Source organism: Bombina bombina, chromosome 4 (genome assembly GCF_027579735.1).
Source record: "Bombina bombina isolate aBomBom1 chromosome 4, aBomBom1.pri, whole genome shotgun sequence".
Classification (NCBI taxonomy): Eukaryota; Metazoa; Chordata; class Amphibia; order Anura; family Bombinatoridae; genus Bombina; species Bombina bombina.
The window spans coordinates 202,017,339-202,038,937 of NC_069502.1; the positions used below are offsets into that span (position 1 = coordinate 202,017,339).

The 21,599-nt window shown below is 34.4% G+C and overlaps 1 protein-coding gene across 1 annotated transcript; it reads left to right on the top strand.

Moving 5' to 3' along the window:
* The first annotated feature begins 1,712 nt into the window (after positions 1-1,712).
* LOC128655304 (C-C motif chemokine 8) lies at positions 1,713-20,664 on the top strand. Its single transcript, XM_053708954.1, has 4 exons — positions 1,713-1,865; positions 7,924-8,044; positions 11,095-11,254; positions 20,463-20,664. The coding sequence occupies exons 1-4, from the start codon at positions 1,790-1,792 to the stop codon at positions 20,496-20,498; spliced, it is 393 nt and encodes a 130-aa protein (XP_053564929.1). The 5' UTR covers positions 1,713-1,789; the 3' UTR covers positions 20,499-20,664.
* The last annotated feature ends 935 nt before the right edge of the window (positions 20,665-21,599 follow it).

The window sequence follows — 21,599 nt, forward strand, 5'->3', positions numbered from 1 at the left end:
AGAAAATACAATTAAGAGAATCAATAGTAAGACATGATTTTCAAGTAGATACACAGCAAAGCAAAAACACACGGACTAAATGCATGATATACGCAATTACAAACATTTAATTACAATTATAAATGGACATTCTGATAGTCATATCAAAATATATTTCATCATTTAAAGGGACAGTCTAATCAAGATTAAACTTTCATGATTCTGATAGGGCATGCAATTTTAAACAATTTTTCATTTCACTTTTGTAATAAAATGTGCTTTGTTCTCTTGGTATTCTTTGTTGAAAGCTAAACCTAGGTAGGTTCATAAGCTAATTTCTAAGCCCTCTAAGACTGCTTCTTATTTCACAATTAGACAGTGTTTGTTAATATGGGCCATATAGATAATATTGTGCTCACTTCCTTGGAGTCAGCACTGATTGGTTAAATGCAAGTCTGTCAAAAGAACTGAGATAAGGGGGCAGTTTTCAGAGGCTTAGATACATGGTAAACACAGAGGTAAAAAGAATATGAATATAACAGTGAGGGTTATGCAAAACTGGGGAATGGGTAATAAAGGGATTATCTATCTTTTTAAACAATAACAATTCTAGAGTAGACTGTCCCTTTAAGTGCAAATTAAGCAATGTTTGTAACTTTTAATTAAAAAAAAAAAAGATTTATTAACATGTGAGCTGAGCATCTGCACTTTGACATGTAAGCGACCAAAATGTATTGTCTGAAAACGTAAAATAGAGATGATCACGACTGCTGATAGTGGAAGTTCCATGGGGATGCGCTGGGGTGCAAAAGCATCCCAGTCTTTTAATATGCACCCCTTCATCCTCTTGGGCTATTTTGGCTGAAAGGAGGGTGGACATTGTCCCTTCCTGCTACTGTCACTTGATCCCAAGTAATAGCTCTGGACTATCCAGCTATACTGAAGGAACACCAGCAACTCTGCCTCTACCCTCCTTAACTCCACCCACAGAACACCTATGGCTCTGCCCACTGGTCTCCCTGACTTAGCCCTCTCAGCTTTGTGGACTCTGTCTCTCTGTATGTTAAGTGATTGCACCACCATTATGTAATTTATGGAACTGCCACTGGCAGAATATGTTTATAGTTAGGTTTACTAATGGAACTGAATAGGTTTCAATATGTTAACAGGTTTACAAATGAATTGAATGGGGTTGAATAAAAAAATTATAGTTGGGTTTAGAAATGGATCTAAATAGGTTAGAATATGTTGTTTATAGTTAGGTTTGCAAATGGATCAATTAGGTTTGATAGGCATTTTGCACATACATTCTTAAGGAATTAAATAAGGACAATTTTCTGGATATTGTTTGAGGGATGTTGTTTTCGAGTTCTGTATATATTTTATTTTCTGTACCATAATTATGCAATGATCTCAGTCATGTAATATGAGATAGAATTGTTTGCAGTATTGTTCTTTATTTGTAGTGTTTTCATTTTGGTTTTGATTTTATTGAATATTTACATCCCTCAAAATATATTTTATTTTAATGTACCATTTTCATGATGCACTGAGATCACAGATGAATTCATCTCGGAATTTTCAGTAAGACAAGTGCAGCATGAATAGAAAATGAAAGTGTAGGAATCGAAGTATCTGCTACATCAAACTTCTGTGCTTTCCATCTTGCAAGAGTTTCCTTTCATAATGACCACTTAGCAACATCTGCATCTGAAAGTAGGAGGAGAAAAAAAGCAGACTTATTGTGTATATTCTATTCACATGAGCTAATGACACAAGTCACTGCAAGACCATAACCCTCCAGAAGAAAATGTGCAGGATACTCTTGTTATCAATCATTCTGTTGTCCTCTTATTCTCTTTCTTATGGGGAGCCTGAACAAGACTGTAAGTATGAAAGTTGGGTAATGTGTCAATAGGACAAGGAGGCGTTGAGAAAGTGTAATAAAAGAATATATCTCTTTTCCATAATATTAAATCTTAATAGAAGATAATAGAAGATAATATTAAATCTTAATTTCTTCTTAATAGAAGAAATTGTTATATACAGTAGCATGGGTTTTATATATATCACACATAAAAATGTGTTTTATGTAATGCTTCTATAATAGAAACAACGTTATATTTTTGCTAGTGTTTGGCCAGCATTAAACAAGGGCAAACATTTTGTTCCATTTTGATTAAATAAAAAGTTCAGAAAAGTAAACTACTGAACAATACTAAGCACAACATGTTATTTAGAGACAGTGTTCGCTAAAATGTTCTCACCTTTAATGTGTGCCCAAATGGTCCATATTATCTGCTGGGGTTTATGTTATTATTTTCAAACATAATTTACCTTTATTTTGTTATTTGAAATAGTTAATTTTGCCTATATGAGTAACACATTTTTATCTCTAGAAAGGCTATGTAAACAGGAGACACTAGCACTAAAAAATCTCCTGGTCGAGGTAGAATGAAGAAAACCCAGCTATATTTTGCATTTCAATACCTGATTGCTAACATTGATAGACCTTCTTTTATTTACAAGCTTAGCTCATTGTTATGGGAATATCCTGGAGACCAACGAATTATGGTTTTTAACCCCTTAGTGACCACAGCACTTATTCTGACCTTTTGGGACCAGGACTATTTTTACATTTCTGCGGTGTTTGTGTTTAGCTGTAATTTTCCTCTTACTCATTTACTGTACTCAGATATATTATATACCGTTTTTCTCGCCATTAAATGGACTTTCTAAAGATACCATTATTTTCATCATATCTTATAATCTATTATAAAAAAATTATAAAATATGATGAAAAAATGGAAAAAAACACACTTTTTCTAACTTTGACCCCCAAAATCTGTTACACATCTACAACCACCAAAAACCAACCATGCTAAATAGTTTCTAAATTTTGTTCTGAGTTTAGGAATACTCAATGTTTACATGTTCTTTGCTTTTTTTGCAAGTTATAGGGCAATACATACAAGTAGCAGTTTGCTATTTCCAAACCATTTTTTTTCTTCAAAATTAGAGATAGTTATATTGGAACACTGATATCTGTCAGGAATCCCTAAATATCCCTTGACATGTATATATATTTTTAGTAGACAACCCAAAGTATTGATCTAGGCCAATTTCGGTATATTTCATGCCATCATTTCACCGTCAAATGCGATAAAATAAAAAGATTATTCACTTTTTTACAAACTTTAGGTTTCTCACTGAAATTATTTACAAACAGCTTGTGCAACTATGGCACAAATGGTTGTAAATCTTTCTCTGGGATCCCCTTTGTCCAGAAATAGCAGACATATATGGCTTTGGCATTACTGTTTGGTAATTAGAAGGCTGCTAAATGCTGCTGTGCACCACACTTGTACTATGTCCAGTAGTGAAGGAGTTAATAAGGTAGCTTGTAGGGAGGTTTGTAGGTTTAATTTTAGCTTTAGTTTAGAGATCAACCTCCCACCTGGCTTTTTATTTTATTTTATATTTTAAATATATATTCTGCCTTGTAGGATCCCCCCTTAGCCCCCAACCTCCCTGATCCTGCCCCATACGGCTCTCTAACCCTCCCCCCTCTACCTATTTGCAGCCATCTTGGGTACTGGCAGCTGTCTGCCAGTACCCAGTTTGCCATATAATTAGCTTTTTTTTTTTTTTTTAATAAAAATAAAAAACACAATTTTTCTGTAGTGTAGCTGCGCCCCCCTCAATAACCTACCTCCCAGATCCCTTAGATACAATTTTCCCCCCTCCTCTCTCTCTCCATCCCTTAACAGCTTGTCTCATAGTGTAGCGTTCCCACCCTCTCCTGCCCCTGTGCGTGCGCCTGTGTGTGCTCCTGGCAACCCTGCATGTGATCCCGCCCCCCTCTGCCGGATAACCTCCAGCGATAGCCGCCCACCCCCCAAAGATCAGCACCATCGCTGGTCGATGCAGAGAGGGCCACAGAGTGTCTCTCTCTGCATTGGATGCCTAAATTTTTTTATTGCAGGATGCCTCAATATTGAGGCATTACTGCAATAACATGAAAGTGGGTGGAAGCGATCAGGATCGCTTCCACCGCTTGAAACCCCTGACGACGTACAGGGTACGTTGTTGGTCATTAACAACCATTTTTTGTAGGACGTACCCTGTACGTTGTCAGTCGTTAAGGGGTTAATAAGTATAACCAACTATTTGGCATACAATAGGAATAATATGCTGCAGTAGATATTACAGGTAATTTTGACAACTTTCTAATTCACTTCTATTATCAAATATGTTTGATTCTCTTCAAATCTTGTTGAAGAGTTATCCTAGATTGGCTCAGGAGCAGCAATGCACTACTGGGAGCTAGATGAAAAATTTGGGTGAGCCAATGACAAAAGGCGTATAAGCTTATTTTTAGCACTAGAGGGGATTATATTATATTTGACTCACTATTGATTTGTTTTATTTTTTGTTCTAAGCCAGGGGTGTCCAAACTTTGCTCTCCAGAGGTTTTGGAACTACATTTCCCATGATGCTCAGCTAGATAAAATGCTGGCTGAGCATCATCGGAAATGTAGTTCCAAAACCTCTGGAGAGCAAAGTTTGGACACCCCTGTTCTAAGCGCTACCATCTTTGGTTATAAATGTACTCTTCCTCTACTGCAGCCCAATATGAAGCCATAACTCTACTATGATAAATATTTCTTTGTTAATGAAAAAAAAAATTTCAGGATGTTTTTTGCACAGGCAATTAAAGGATATACAGAGACACTTTTGCTGAGAATCATTTCTAGGAGACAATTATCATGTAGCTCAGTTGCTATGAACTAAAGATAAACATAAAATTAATGTCTGAATACATTTTTTATTGGACATGTTGATCAGATTTGATAGTGAACGAGATACCACAACAATAATATATTATTTTATTTCCATGTCTTCAAGATGATATCATTTGTAATTACTGGAAAGTTTGGGGGACTTTCTAAACAGAGATATGTGAGTGGAACATCTGCCTTAGAAAGTGTGTGTTATATTTAATTCCCGTTGTGGTCAGTATTTTTAAGTATAATATTGTGCTATTATTTGGGGGAAGTCCTGCAAGATAACTGTGGGAATTATTACACATTCCAGAAGATTAAGGAAAAAAAATAAACAATACTTAGATTACTTCACTCTCTTGATATCCTTTGCTGAAGGAGCAACAATGCACTACTGGGAGCTAGCTGAACACATCAGGTGAGCAGACGACAAGAGGCATATATGTGCAGCAAGCTCTCAGAAGTTATTGCTTCTCTAGGGCCTACCTAGGTATGATTTTCAACAAAGCATTCAAAGAGAACAAAGCAAATGAGATAATAAAAGTAAATAGGGAAGTTGTTTAAAATTGCTCTATATGAGTTGTTGTTTATTCAAACTAGCATGTTAATTTGATTTTTATATTTTTATGATATAACAGACTCAATTGATTTGTATCAAGAATGTAATTGCCAAGTCTTTGATTTAATGTTCTTTTGGAAATGTACATCAAATGTTTTATTGTCTATGTATCACTCAATGTACTAAACCTCAATAAAATAGTGGAGTAAATAAAATTACATGCTCTATCTGATTCATGAAAGTTTAATTTTGACGTTACTGTCCCTTCAACAGATTTGTTTTTTAATAATTTTGTCAGTCATTTATTTTTATTGTATTATATTTAGTTACTGCATTGTAAATTTAAATGTTATGTTTTTTTTTTAAAGGATTCATGCATTTTTAAAAACCTGCTTAAAGGGACAGTCTACTCCAGAGGTGTTATTGTTTAAAAAGATAAATAATCAATTTATTACCAATTTCCCAGTTTTGCAGAACCAACACAGTTATATTAATATACTTTTTACCTATTTGATTACCTTGTATCTAAGCCTCTGCAGATTGCCACTTATCTCAGTTCTTTTGACAGAATTCAATTTTAACCAATCGGTGCCCTCTCATGAGTAACTCCACGGTCGTGAGCACAATGTTACCCAGAAGGCACACACAAACTAATGCCCTCTAGCTGTAAAAAACCTTTCAAAAATATTGAGATAAGAGGCAGCCTTCAAGGGTTTAGTAATTGCAATATGAGCCCACCTAGGTTTAGCTTTCAACTAAAAATTCCAAGAGAACAAAGCAAATTTGATGATATAAGTGAAGTGGAAAGTTGCATGACCTATCTGAATCATGAAAGTTTAATTTTGACTAGACTGTCCTTTTAAAGAATTAAATGCACAGAAACATATTTGCAATATACATGTAATGGCAAAAATGCTTCTACTAAAAGTTATCACGATTTAAGAGTTTACATTTTTCTTTGCACGTGCATGTGAAGTATAACTAGATATTTTCAGTGCACCAGCACTAAACGAATACCGAATAGTGCAGCAGACGAATATTATTAACTATCATTAGCACAAAGTATTGATTTGACTTCTTGGCTGACAGTAACACACATAGTACAGTCATTTTACCCTTTGCTGCCATTAACTCGCATGTATCATATCTATATCTCATCTAAATTCAGCAAAGGGTAGTATGTAATGTTATATTCTTTACATTTTAGCTCAACAGTTAAATGTATCGTTATATGTTATCAACTCAATACTTTTTAACCTCTTAAGGACATATGACGGAATTTTTCCGTCATAAAACAATTGAGCAAACTGAAAGCTGTGTCCTTAAAGGGTTAAAGGAAATGAAGCTGCTACATAGAGACAGAAAAACATAGATTATGATAGCAGATAAGATTCAGAAGGCTGAATAAGTATTCTCATGTTCCCTTCAGAAATGTAAAAACGTAGCCCCTTTAATGCTAAGCCATTTCACAGCAATTTGCTAAAGCTGTTTTTAGTTCTCATTATGTGTATCAATTAATGTCGTTGTTCTTTTCTGTGAGGTAACAACAATTTAAAGCAAATCAAGCAATTTTATAAAATAACTTTAGTTTGCAGAAATATCCAAATATGTGTGAAAGCCAACACTTGAAAAAAGAAATATTTGTGTCATTTCCTAAAGCGTATATGCTCAATGAAGTCATGAGAGTTACTGTTTCCTAAATATTTAACACAATTCCCTTTATGTATCCACAATTAGCATCATCTAACCTTCCCAAAACAACAAAATGTAAGATGTTATATCTAAGGTGTTCAATAACAAATTACTAATTGATCATTAGGAGATAATATTTGTTATTTTTGGTCACTTTGTACCATCATGAAAATATGTAGAAATGAATAAGAAGAAAATATCTAGCCAAAAAAAACATTGGGTACATTTTAAAATTACACAAAATGTCCATTTTTTTTAGAGGCAAACACAATACATGTGATGGTAAATTCTATTTTTTTGTTTCAGATATAAACACCTCTTCCCTTTATAACTTGTTAGTGTTAATATGGCAAGGGGGGCTATGGTCCCTTTAAGATCCTAGATTACTCAAAATGTCATCTAGTAAACTCATATCAATCACTCCTGAAGGAACATGAAATCCCTAACGGTCTTTTTCATATGAGGAATATTTTGTGTGTTGTTCTGTCATTAGGGGATATGGGCTCCTGTGGATCCAATAATCCCCCTTACAAAGCACTATTAAAGCTCCCTTAGGCAATCATCTGCACCCTAGGGGAACACAGAACCCATGTTTCAAATGAGAGGATTCTTCCCCCTCTAAGTTGTAGGGAGATATGAGCACCCATACAGTATGTGCTTAACTAAATGTAAGAATGCTTTTTTATTTCAATATTGTTTTTACTTCGTGTTATTATTAATGGCAAATATTTGGCAGCATTTTTCATTTTTTACATTCTTGTATAAAAGATCATGTATCTTACATTTTTCAGATAGGGCATCCCAATTAAACACAGGAATGTACTTATAGAAGATTATTTATAGTAGACTTATTATTTTGATGTAGCTGATTTATGTTTAGTTCACTTTCATTTTGATTTTGCATTGCAGACAGAAGACCAATTAAAGTCAGTATCACTTGCTGTACAGAAGTATCAAAAGCCAAAATTTCAAATGAAATAATAAACTTCAAGATTCAACATGCCAGAGATCAATGTGTTAATGCTGTGATGTAAGTTTCATTTTTTTGCCCAGACTTTTATTGTACTGAGTATTTAGTTATCATTTCCCAATATAGAGGCATTTCAGCTTTCCCTGTTCTTATGGCTGTTATATCACTAAAATGTCCAGCATGAATATGCTACAGAAAGGAACATGATTATTGCTGTCTATCATCACTATTCATGGGCTGTCCAGCAGCAGCATTCATGTTCCTCATAAATGTGAGTCACAGCTATTCAAAAAAGTATGGCTGAGTTGACAACCCTATAACCTCCACATTCACAATTGTAATTGTGCAAGCCTATTAAATTATCATTCAAAATGAAAAATAATACACCTTTTTATATTAATATATATATAAAAGAGTATGACTAGCCCAAAAGGAACAGTGGCAGTAAGGACAACTTTACCCTCCCCCTCATTCCAAAGATCGTCCTGTGGTGCTTTTTGTATGCCCATACACTCATGCAGAACTGTCACTAGAAATGCCTGTCTAGCTTGCATTTCTTTAGAGTTTATGAAACATATATATATATATATATATATATATATATATATTTCTGAATTACCCAGCAACAAATCTCTTAATCATTTTTCTTTTCCAATACACACACACTCCTAATATACTGTTTATAATCAAAAAAGAGAGCAAACAAGTTCCAGGAGTGATGATTAAAAAATGGTAATCCTTTATTTGGTATTAAAAGTCACAATATACACAAAGCACACATTGGTAGGCTGTGGCTGTGAGGTCTTTTGACGCGTTTCGGTAGTTATACCGTAGTCATAGCTAATGATCTGACAGTCACATGCTATTTACATAGCTCTGCCAGAACTGTGATTGGGTGAAACATATGTTAAAACAAAGTTTTGGCCATACCTACTAGGTTAGATTTTATGGTAGCTTCCCCTGTATGGGGATTCCTTAACATATAGCCTCTTTAGCGTGTCTTACAATAGTATATACACATATATAGTGGGTCCCCCTCATCAAATTCATGATTGGTACCATTGTATTTTTGGGTCCTTATAGAGCCAGTTCATTTCAAACTAATTCATTTCGTAGAAGTGATCATTCCAATCTCACTAACTCATTGCTTTTTTGGTGCAGTTGATTACAATGTGCTAAATCAATTAGTGCAAGGAGGTTCCCAGGGTAATTATTAAAAGGAGATGAAGAAAGAAAGGAGTAACAATAAAACCAACACTTATTCATACATAAAAATAAACCCAAATAGAAAGATTTGACTCATAAAATAGATAGGAAGCAGCATGCATGTGTATACATATAACCTTTATTGCCATCTAACACAATTAGCGTAATAAAGAAATTGTGTAGGCACAAAACAAAAAAACAAACACATATATCATCCCAAACTTCAATACCACAACAGTGTGTTGTTAAAGTACTCTTGTCCTGCAAGTATGATGGTGTCCATATGGATGGGGGAGAGTTGTCAGGTCATGCAAAAGCAAAGTAAAGCAATAAGCAAGCTCCCCAAGCGTCAATGCCACTTATAAACTGTAAACCAATCCAAACGGCATTTTGATGCCCCAGTCTTGTGGATCAGATCGATCCATATGGACACCATCATACTTGCAGGACAAGAGTACTTTATCAACACACTGTTGTGGTATTGAACTTTGGGATGATATATGTGTTTGTTTTTGTTTGGTGCCTACACAATTTCTTTATTACGCTAAGGTTATATGTATACACATGCATGCTGCGTTTATTTCTATTTATGAGTAAGTGCTGGTTTAAAGGTTACCCCTATCTTTTTTCTTCTCCTTTTAATATATATGTAAATTCTTTTTATTTAAAGAATAGCCTTTTTTCATAGATTTCCTTTTTTTAGACAGAATTTAAATTTATAACATTCCAAAATAAAGTTAAAATTAAATGTTGTCTTGTTTTATGATTATTTCAGTACTTGCTTCAATCTACTTATAAATGTCAGATTGCCTGATTTCAGAATATGGAGTTGATGACAATCTTCAGCTTGTTTCCAGCAGATAACAATTTCTGAACATTGACCAATACTGTCAGTGTTTTTATTATTCTTGCAATAACAATAACAAACTGCGTCTGCCAATAAAAATCCTCAAGCCTGAAAATAAAACAAAAATGCTATTTGTCTTGTTAATTTTGTGACAAATTAATGAAAAATAAAAGAAAAAAATAAATGATTAAATACAAACAAAATGGCAATTTTGGGGGTTACATCACTGGTTGAAATATTTGTATGTCGATTGATCCTTTTTAATAGTGTATAGTGATGTCAGTAGGTGATGTGTGCAGTTAACCTGTAGTGCTACAAAGCCATAGAAATATATGTGTATGGCTCTCTAAAGGTTTTGAACAGAGGTATTATGGGTACCGTGGGCATGTTTGTTGGGTTATGGATTTCGCTAATCTGTATAAAAGTACTTACTATTTTTTTTTTATTTTTTTTTACTTTAACTGATTGAGCATGTATTGTTTGTATATGGTTGGTGGTGTTGGTTCTTATTGTCATCCAATATGGCAAGGATAAAATTATGTGTGTTCTACACATGCTCAAACCCAATTTTATATTTAAAGTTGTTTTGGGGTACCCGGCAATAAGTCAAAAAGTGATGTCTGAGGGTTTATAAAGTCCTTTTAGCTCTGCAGTTCAATAAGTGAAAAATGGTCTGCATATGTGATCAGAACAAACAGTACATAAGAATGATAAGGGACATTATTTATAAAACCAGTAATGAAAACATTGGTGTTGATGTATAATGAAAATCTCTGATTGTGATTAAGTTGACATAGGAAACAGCTCATTGGAAGCTGGGCAGAAAATTATCAAACCATAGATTGGGACCAGTCCCTATATCAGCTGAAATCATGTAAAATTTCAAACATTTTGATTAATTATCTATACACAGTATGTGTGTGTTTGTGTGGCCTTTGGATTTAACTGTTCAAAGGAAATGCTATGCTGTTATTGATACAAAAACATAAACAATCCTATATCATTGTCCTGTCATTTTCATTTCACCTTATGAACATTTGCATCTTTTATGTTTCAGATTCCGAACTGAGATTGAAGGATCATTCTGCTCTGATCCCAGTGCCAGATGGGTCAGAAAGAAAGTTAATGAACTGGGTGGGGATTTAAGCAAATTGTCTAAAGTAAAATCTAAGAAGAAAAGGGTTCAGAAAAAGAAAAAAAAGAAATCTGTAAAAAAGGTAAGTACAATACAGAGAAGCAGACTGTACACATTACCAGCACAGATGTGTATTTAAGGGGACAATAAAGTGAAAATTAAACTTTCATGATTCAGATAGAGCCTGCAATTCCTTTCTAGTTTACCGCTATTATCTAAATTCCTTTTGCTTTTTTTGTATCCTTTGTTGAAAAACACACCTAGGTAGTCTCAGGAGCAGCAATACACAACTGGGAGCTAGCGGGTAATTGGTATATACCCCCATTTATTGGCTCACCTGATGTGTTCAGGAAAGGCAATTTGATAATAGAAGTAAATTAGAAAGTTGTTTAAAGAAAAACTACATAAAACTATTCTATGAATATGAATAATCAGAATTTAACTATGTTGACTTTTTGCCTCAAAAAATTGATGCAAAAACTAAAATTTCCAACTAATACTCATTCCAACTAATACTTAATGTCCTTTGAGTACTTACAATGAGCATCAACAGGAAGTATCTATCAGCATATGAGGATATGTAGGGTGCACCTCTCTACCAGTGAGCATTAGTAGGAAGTACACAACTTATATCACTATATTAGTTTCAATTTCAAACTTTTTGCAATTAATAAATATTTCATATTTATTTGCTGCTCTTGTCACGTTTCCCTATAAAAACAGACCACACACCTTGAAGTTTAGTTTGTGACTGGTGCTTTTATTTGCAAGACTTATTTAAACCTTGAGGTTGTGGGTTTGATTCCTGGCAGTATCAGCTTAACTGTGCTTTGCATTGTTAAACTGTGTGATAGCAATTATTATTTATCAGCTGGATATTAACTTAAAAACAAAAACTTCTAGGCTCTCAATCTTACAATTTAAAACCAGGAAGCTAGTGCCAAATCTCAGCAGCTAGGGGCACAGTTTGAGTAGAGTCTGGGTGGTCAAGCATCCGGATGGGCAGGACATTTCTGGGAAGGGTTTAACTAGCCTTTGACATAAAGGGTAGGGAATGAACCAATAGGGACAGGGGTTCCAAAAATAGGACACTCCAACAAAATGCTGAATAGTAGGAGACTCTGGATAGGTGCTTAAGGTCCCATTGAGAGGAACGTGCTCTATAATTCATATTACAATAGAATTACTGAAGAAATTTTATTTCAAACATAGGCTTGAATCATATTTTGGATATAAACATAAATACTATTACCAACAAACATCTCCATATAATGGAAATATTGCTGCAGTCAATTGTTAAAGTTACAACTGCATATATTTAAGAAAAACAAAGTGTGGTAAGGGCGCTAACAGCTGAAAATACTACTAATATGAGAGCTATCTTAATAGATGGTGCTATTGAGGTATATATAGGATCTATTATAAACTGCTATGTGCATATAATGAATTATTCTCTTAAAGGAAATATACAAGTAAAAACTGGTGTGAACACAAATAGTACCATAAAACACAATGGTGGAGTAGAGTGTAGGTGGTCGATGTGTACCAAATAATTAGGAAGTAGATGTCAGTGCATTAATATCAAATTATTAGTACTATAAGGAAAAACCTTTTCTGAAAATGCACGCTTAATAAACTGATTCCAATATCTATATCAGTGTGCTAATAGGGGATAAACAAGGTCTATGTAGACTACTGAGTAACGTGAAAAATATAAATTTAATGAAATAATTTCATAAAAATACAAAAAACTCATAAAAACTCTATTACAAGGTAATAAGATGGATAGCAGATTTTCTCGTTATAAAACACTGTGGTTGGGTAAGGTCAATTTATGCATACGTTCCAAACAATTATAAAGCAGATGTCAGAGCATCTACTTCCTAATTATTTGGTACACATTGACCACCTACACTCTACTCCACCATTGTGTTTTATGGTACTATTTGTGTTCACACCAGTTTTTACTTGTATATTTCCTTTAAGAGAATAATTCATTATATGCACATAGCAGTTTATAATAGATCCTAGTTAATAATAGCACCATCTATTAAGATAGCTCTCATATTAGTACACACATAGGTATCTTCAGCTGTTAGCGCCCTTACCACACTTTATTTTTCTTTTGTTCACATTTTTAGATTGAAGGATCTAAATTTATCAGTAAGGAGTTTGATACCTCACAATCAACACCAGCGCACTATTATATAACACCATTCTGCATATATTTAAGCCTATCCTGTCATCTCCCCCCCCATTCCTATATTGTAATGTGCCCCCTGTCATATCATAAAGAAAGCAAATAACAGTGGATGGGAGGGTACCTGGGGGTGCTTGCATCCCATTCATTACTGCAGCGCATCAATCATCAGAAAGTATCTGCAGGAGCTATTTTGTTACATGTACAGTGCTCCACACAGGGAAAGAAGAGAGAAAGAGGATTGAAAAAAATAAAGGTAATGGTAGGTACTAATAGATGAGGTTAACCAGCAGCATCCTCTGCCCCTTCGATAGCTTGCGAACAACTTCATGCATAGATTACGTTTTTTGCGTTATGGCTGAAAAAGCCTCATAGCGCTGCTTTTTCACTACCACTGGTATTACGAGTCTTGCAGGTATTTCTGCACTGCACACTTTTTTGGCCGTAACGCAGAGTAACTACCGGAGCTTTCAAAAAGTCATTTTTCAATGGGACTTCCATAGCGCTGGTATTATGAGTTTGCCTGTCCGGCCAAAAAATTAGCAGTACAGCCAATACCGTCCATAACATAAACTGAAAGTCAGTAGTTATGGGTTTTGTGCTACAACGCTGTAACATAAAACTCATAACTAAAGTGCAAAAAAGTACACTAACAACCATAAACTACCTATTAACCCCTAAACCGAGGCCCTCCCGCATCGCAAACACTAAAATAAAAATATTAACCCCTAATCTGCCGCTCCGGACATCGCCGACGCTATAATAAACATATTAACCCCTAAACCGCCGCACTCCTGCATCGCAAACACTATTTAAATATTATTAACCCCTAATCTGCTGTCCCTAACATCGCCACAACCTACATTACTGTTATTAACCCCTAATCTGCCGCCCCCAACGTCGCCGCCACTATACTAAAGTTATTAACCCCTAAACCTAACCCTAAGTCTAACCCTAACACCCACTAACTTTAATATAATTAAAATAAATCTAAATAAAAATTACTATCATTAACTAAATAATTCCTATTTAAAACAAAATTCTTACCTATAAAATAAACTCTAAGCTAGCTACAATATAACTAATAGTTACATTGTATCTATGTTAGGTTTTATTTTTATTTCACAGGCAAGTTTTAACTAGGAAGAATAGTTAGTAAATAGTTATTAACTATTTAATAACTACCTAGCTAAAATAAATACAAATTTACCTGTAAAATAAAACCTAACCAGTCTTACACTAACACCTAACCTTACACTACAATTAAATAAATTACATTAATTAAATACAATTAACTAAATTACAAAAAAACAACACTAAATTACACAAAAAAAGAAATTATCAGATATTTAACTAATTACACCTAATCTAATAGCCCTATCAAAATAAAAAAGCCCCCTCAAAATAAAAAAAAAACCCTAGCCTAAACTAAACTACCAATAGCCCTTAAAAGGGCCTTTTGTGGGGCATTGCCCCAAAGAAATCAGCTCTTTTACCTGGAAAAAAATATACAATCAAACTCCCAACAGTAAAACCCACCACCCACACAACCAACCCCTCAAATAAAATCCTAACTAAAAAACCTAAGCTCCCCATTGCCCTGAAAAGGGCATTTGGATGGGCATTGCCCTTAAAAGGGCATTTAGCTCTTTTTCCACCCAAACCCTAATCTAAAAATAAAACCCACCCAATAAACCCGTAAAAAAACCTAAAAATGACCCCCGAAGAACCACTTACAGTTTTTGAAGACCGGACATCCATCCTCAACGAAGCCGGGAGAAGTCCTCATCGAAGCCGGCAGACGTCTTCATCCAGGCGGCCTGAAGTCTTCATCCAAGCGATGGCATCTTCTATCTTCATCCTTCCGGCGCAGAGCGGCTCCATCTTCAAGACATCTGGTGCAGAGCATCCTCTTCAATCGAAGTTTTCTTGAACAATGGCGTCCCTTGACGCCAATCGTAATTAAAGGTGAAAAAATCCTATTGGCTGTTCCAATCAGCCAATAGAATGCAAGCTCAATCCTATTGGCTGATTGCAGCAGCCAATAGGATTGAAGCTCAATCCTATTGGTCTGAAGTTGTGCTAAAACTTTGAGCTTGAGCGCAACCGTTTACTTTCAACTTGCAATATGCATGTTAGCACGGTCACAATATTGCTAATAGTGTCCCACGCTAACATTAGTGCCCCACTTGCATTTTAACCCTAAGTGAGAAAAGTTGAATACTAAGATGATTAAGAGCCAGATTACAAGTGGAGTGGTAATTAACGCTCCCACTCACATGCTAATTTCCCTAAAAGCAATATTTTTGCGTGCGTAAGGTAGTGCTCATATTACAAGTGAAAGTAAAATATTTTCAGAATGTGAAAAAGAAGAAGGCGCCACAATGTGCAAAATCAATGCAACAAGATGTGCAGACATGCAGAATATATAATACTCACAAAGTATCAAACACTTGAGAAGTGCAATAAACGCCTGCTGAACCTTCAGAAAGTGGAATCAAACAGTTGTAGCTTTTCTCAAGCTGTACAAAACGTCAGTGGAAGACTCAGAGTAGCGGCAACTTGCTACTTCTAGATGCTCAGTGGTAAGATATAGCTAGAAAGTTGCAAAAAAAGAGAGAATGTGCCCCAATGTTGCAAAATCAATGTGGCAGATGAAACCCACACACAGAATACATTATACTCACAAAATATAAAGTACTTAAAAAGTGCTACAAACGCCTTCTGAAACTTTAGGAGTAGGACCTCGAGACCCATAAAAAAAAAGGTGGGGTGAACACACTAGGAAACTCAAAAAGACAATCATCAATCATAGTGTTCCCAGACATGGGGCTCAATATAATAGTGGAGAATCAGGGATCTTTAGAATCGTCCCCATTGAACAGATCCCTCAGAAATGGGGTAGAAATACAGTATGTGGATTCATTTAAGACAAAGGGAAACGTTTTGGATATGGAAATTGAAGACGTTAAATCCCTTTGAACATATTGACATGGCAGCCTTTAATTAACCAGCCTAGTATTTCTTTTACTCCTTTTTATCTCTTTCTAGCATACATCACTATGAGTATATTTCTATATATCCATATTTTGCATACATTCAAGGTTTTTGGTTTCAATATATTTATATGTGTGTTTGGTCTGTAATACATTATATTGATTTTTGGGGATATCTTTTGATGTCTTATCGTTAAAGCTACATGCAAATTGTATATATTTGTTACACATTTTTTTTACTGTATGCATTGTTATTTATTTTGTTATTGATAATTATTTGCTTTTGGTATAATATCGGCATCTATGGTAGATTGAATCAAAAGGACATCCGTACAGGTTTCCCGGTATATATTATATACATTTATCTCTATTTTATGTATTGTGTTTTTTATGGTTGTTTGGCTTTTTACAGTCATATAGTGTCTAGCACCAGTTGATGGGTGTATTACAAGTAGGCGTTCATTAATATAGGTGATTGTATTGACTAATTGTATCGAGCAGTGTTATAAGGTATTTCACAGCCTCTATGACGGGAGACTCCCCCCATTATTTGGATCTTTTCCAGATAAGCCCCGCCAAAAAGTTAACCCCGCCACTCTATTTTATCAGTTATTGTTAGCCAATCAGTGTGATGTTAGACATGTCCCTGATTACGGCATATTTGCTTGAGATTAAATTTCCTATTTTAGACAGTGTGCCTAATCTTATAGTAATATATCTGATATATCTGATAGCTAATCTTATAGTAATATATCTGATATATCTGATAGCTGCGTTAACCCCCGCCACTCTATTTTATCAGTTATTGTTAGCCAATCAGTGTGATGTTAGACATGTCCCTGATTACGGCATATTTGCTTGTGATTAAATATCCTATTTTAGACAGTATACCTGATATTAGCTGCTGTAATTATTTATGTAGCCACAGCGCCTCCCTGCTAATCTCCTGTAACTCACCTGACTCTGCCTCTTGCTCACACCCCTGTTACAGCTGATTAGTAAGTCCATTGGTTACAACATAGCAACCGCTCAGTTTCCATAATCAACAATGTCTGTAAGCAGATAACGCTGCAATTTGCAGAATCCAATAACTGGATTTGAATTAACACTGAACCAGTAAACTGTTGAGGTACAGTTTTTACAGGACAGCGAATACATATATAAGGTGAGCGAGTAAATACTTGAGTAGCATCAGCATGGGTTGTACAGATGTATACAGTGCACGGTGGATCTTTGATTCGTACATGTTACTTCCAGACTGTTGAATTTCAATATATATACCAGTTCGCAAAAAACAGCGTAACCATTCATAAGAAATACAAACAGATGTTACACAAGTTTACTTACAAAACAGCTGACAAAAGTGGCGGGGCTTAACTTTTCGCGCGTACACTTTTTGCATTAGTGGCGGGTCTTATCTGGAAAAGATCCCATTATTTTTTTTTAGATATAACGGGAGGCTTTGTTTCACATAGTAGTTTCTATTGGTCGATAACAGTCCAATCATATTGAGCTTATTTACTAGTGATGTCATTACTGTCTTTCTGGGAATCCTATGCGCAAGCATACTTCTATTAAATAGAGACCGAAATAGGGTTTAAATAGCCGTGGTTTTTATTGTTGTATATACACCTGATGAAATGGTTGTATAAGACTGAGAAACGCATTGTGTTATGCATACATATTGTTTTTATTAAAGTCTTTTTTATATTTATAAGACTTATTTGCAAGGCTTGATTTTATACCCTTTTTTCCACTTTATAAGAGCTTGTCTCAATTGATCGCAAGTGACTTCTACGGTTCTAATACCCAGCTCAGGTAGATTCAACAGCCTTTCGAGTTCATTGCCAGAGGGAGAGCTATCTGAACGGCTCCTAAAGGTTCAGAAGGAGTTTGTAGCACTTTTCAAGTGCTTGATACTTTGTGAGTATAATGTATTCTGTGTGCGTGGTTCATCTGCCGCATTGATTTTGCACCATTGGGGCGCATTCTCTCTTTTTTGCAACTATCTAGCTGTGTCTTACCACCAAGCATCTAGAAGAAGCAAGTTGCCGCTACTCTGAGTCTTCCACTGACATTTTGTACAGCTTGAGATAAGCTACAGCTGTTTAATTCCACTGCCTAGAGGATAGTCATCTGAATGACTACTAAAGGTTCAGCAGGCGTTTGTTGCACTTCTCAAGTGCTTGATACTTTGTGAGTATTATATATTCTTTCTTGTCTGCACATCTTGTCGCATTGATTTTGCAGCATTGTGGCGCCTTCTTCTTTTTCACATTCTTAGATTCGTCTTCCCTTGATTCACCATTGAGCATTTGGAAGAAGTTTGCTGCTGCTTCTCTTCATAGAAGAGCTCCCATGTTTTGGACCCTGTGGGTCTACCTTATGGACTTTATGTTTTTTGTTTTGTTATTTTTACCACTTATGGGATTCATTTTATTTTTTCTTTATCAATTGATTTAATTAATTATAATATATTTATAGCGTTTGGTGCATCCAAAAATGTTTTTAAAAATGTTTTTGCTCACGCACTAACCCAATGAGCACAAAAAACTAAAACAAGGATGTTACGCCTGTTAACGTATTCCCCCATAGAAGTCAATGGAGCAAAAAAAGTATAAAAAACCTAACACCCTACTCCCCTATTGTTCTTTACATAGCAGAATATGTTCTTTTTATTCATAAATACATATTTCTTTATATATCTGATGGTATTTTGGTACAATATATATCTATACATATATATATATATATAGATAGATAGATAGATAGATAGATAGATAGATAGATAGATAGATAGCTGATTATATATAGGTATAGATATAAACAGATATATACTGTATATATGAATATCTATTTAAATATATATAGAACATATTCTGCTATGTGCAGAACATTGGAATGTCAAATATTTACAGTAAATACACAGTATAACACTTTATTATATATGAATATTGCATAAATATGCTTTAACATGTTTTCATCTACTTGACAGCAAAGGGCTCCAATGCACTTCTATATATGTCTATATATGTATACCTATGTGTTTATATGTGTATATACAGTATGTCTGTAAATACATATATACACATATAAATACGTAGATATGTACACCTATATATATATATATATATATATATATATATATACAGGTAGCCCTCAGTTTACGCCGGGGTTAGGTTCCAGAAGGAATGGTTGTAAATCGAAACAGTTGTAAATTGAAACCCAGTTTATAATGTAAGTCAATGGGAAGTGAGGGAGATAGGTTCCAGGCCCCTCTTAAAATTGTCATAAGTAACACCTAATACATTATTTTTAAAGCTTTGAAATGAAGACTTTAAATGCTAAACAGCATTATAAACCTTTTTTTCCTAACACCTGATTTTATTTTTTTTTAAAATCATTTTTATTATATGGTGTTACTGTACTTTGTAATGTATATTTGGTTTGTTTGTGACACTTTTTTGTTTCATAAAACAGTTAACCAGAGCTCTGGGGATGCACTATCTTGACAGGCGTTAACTTCAATTGCGCTCAAGCAATCGCCTTTACTTTCAACTTGTAATACGAGCAATACACCCTAAGCGCACAAACGGCCACAGTAAACCTCTTTTTGCTTGCGTGTAACTGTTAGCGCGCCACTTATAATCTGGCCCTAAGTGCGAATGCAACCCAAATGATACAACTGCGGAACCTGTTGGCGCTCTACAAATACCTGATAATAATAATAATAATAATACAACTGTACTCTCTCTGCATTGTTTTGTAGCCTAGGAACATACTTTGTTTTTATGGGCACATAAAAGAAAATGTAAGAGCAAATTTGAAAAATATCCATGGACTGCTAAACAATACAAATCTAATTAATGAATATGGTTATTGATTATATAAATAATGTATTTTGTTTATAATCCCAATGTGTAGTGAGGCGTATAAAATACACTTTTTAGTGATTAATGTTATTTTATGTGTTGTTGAATCAGCTTTATAATGTTATTTGCCAGACTTCTTTATGTGAAAAGACGATAACACATTTTGACACAAGTATGGTTGAAACAAGTGGTTTCACACTTTTTGTTGTGTTTCTTTCCTAGGCTGTTACTGCTTCTTGGTTTCCGTCCACAAGATGAGGAAATGACCTAGAATGCTTTTCACAGAGACAAATAATTTCTAAGCTGTTTGTGTTCAACATGTTTAATATTTGTACTTTATGTTATGATGTGTGTGTTTGATTTTAAATCAGATTTGTATGACCTTGATGTAAATAAACTTTCTAGTTGGCAAACCGTACAAGAATGATCAAAATGTTCTTTTATTCAGCCAATGTTTTTTATTTATGATTCTAGTTTTAAAATGATTAGGAACAAATATATTGCAGAATACCTACAAAAATTGTTGTTGTTTTTTTTAAATCTTAATAGAAAAAAGAGGGAAAATAAGAAATAGATAACAAATTAATTAAATCCTGCAAATATTTCTATTGATATTTATAAAAAAAATCGGTCTGTTATTTCCCTCCTTCTTTAATTACATATATTACATTTGTCTGTCTAACTTCTGATTTTCTGTGAGATCTTGTATAGCATATAGACAGGGCAGGCCCAGGTTTATTGCATTTTGTATAGAGGTTTATATAATTACATTTAAAAAAATCCTACTATGCACCCTTTTTAGAAAAATAATCTGTATGCACACACATCAAACATACAAAATAAAAGTATTAAAATGTATAATTTCATAAAATCTTAACCTTTAAATCATTTTATAAAACCATAACATTCATATATAAAGAGCCAAACATAACTTAAAAATACAATTTTAATAAAAAAAAATCTAGTCTCCTTTCCCCACAAACGTTACTCCTACAAAATGTTTTCAATGTCATGACCAGAATTATGGTTGCCTTAAAAAAATGTTTATAGCACAACCTAAGTGGGACAACTAAAATATACCCTGCAGTATTAAATTCTGTGTAAACAGCTGCAACATTGGTTAATGTTAGCAAACGGCAACCCATTTCAGACCACTCTGGGACCTTTCTTAAAGGGACATGAAACCCCTTCATTATTTACTGTAGGTAGAACATACAATTTCAAACAACTTTCTAGTTCATGTCTATTATCAAATTTGCTTAATTCTCTTGGTATGCTTTGTTGAAGGAGTAGCAATGCATTACTGGTTTCTAACTGAACACATGGGTGAGCCAATGGCAATCGGTATACAGTTGGTAT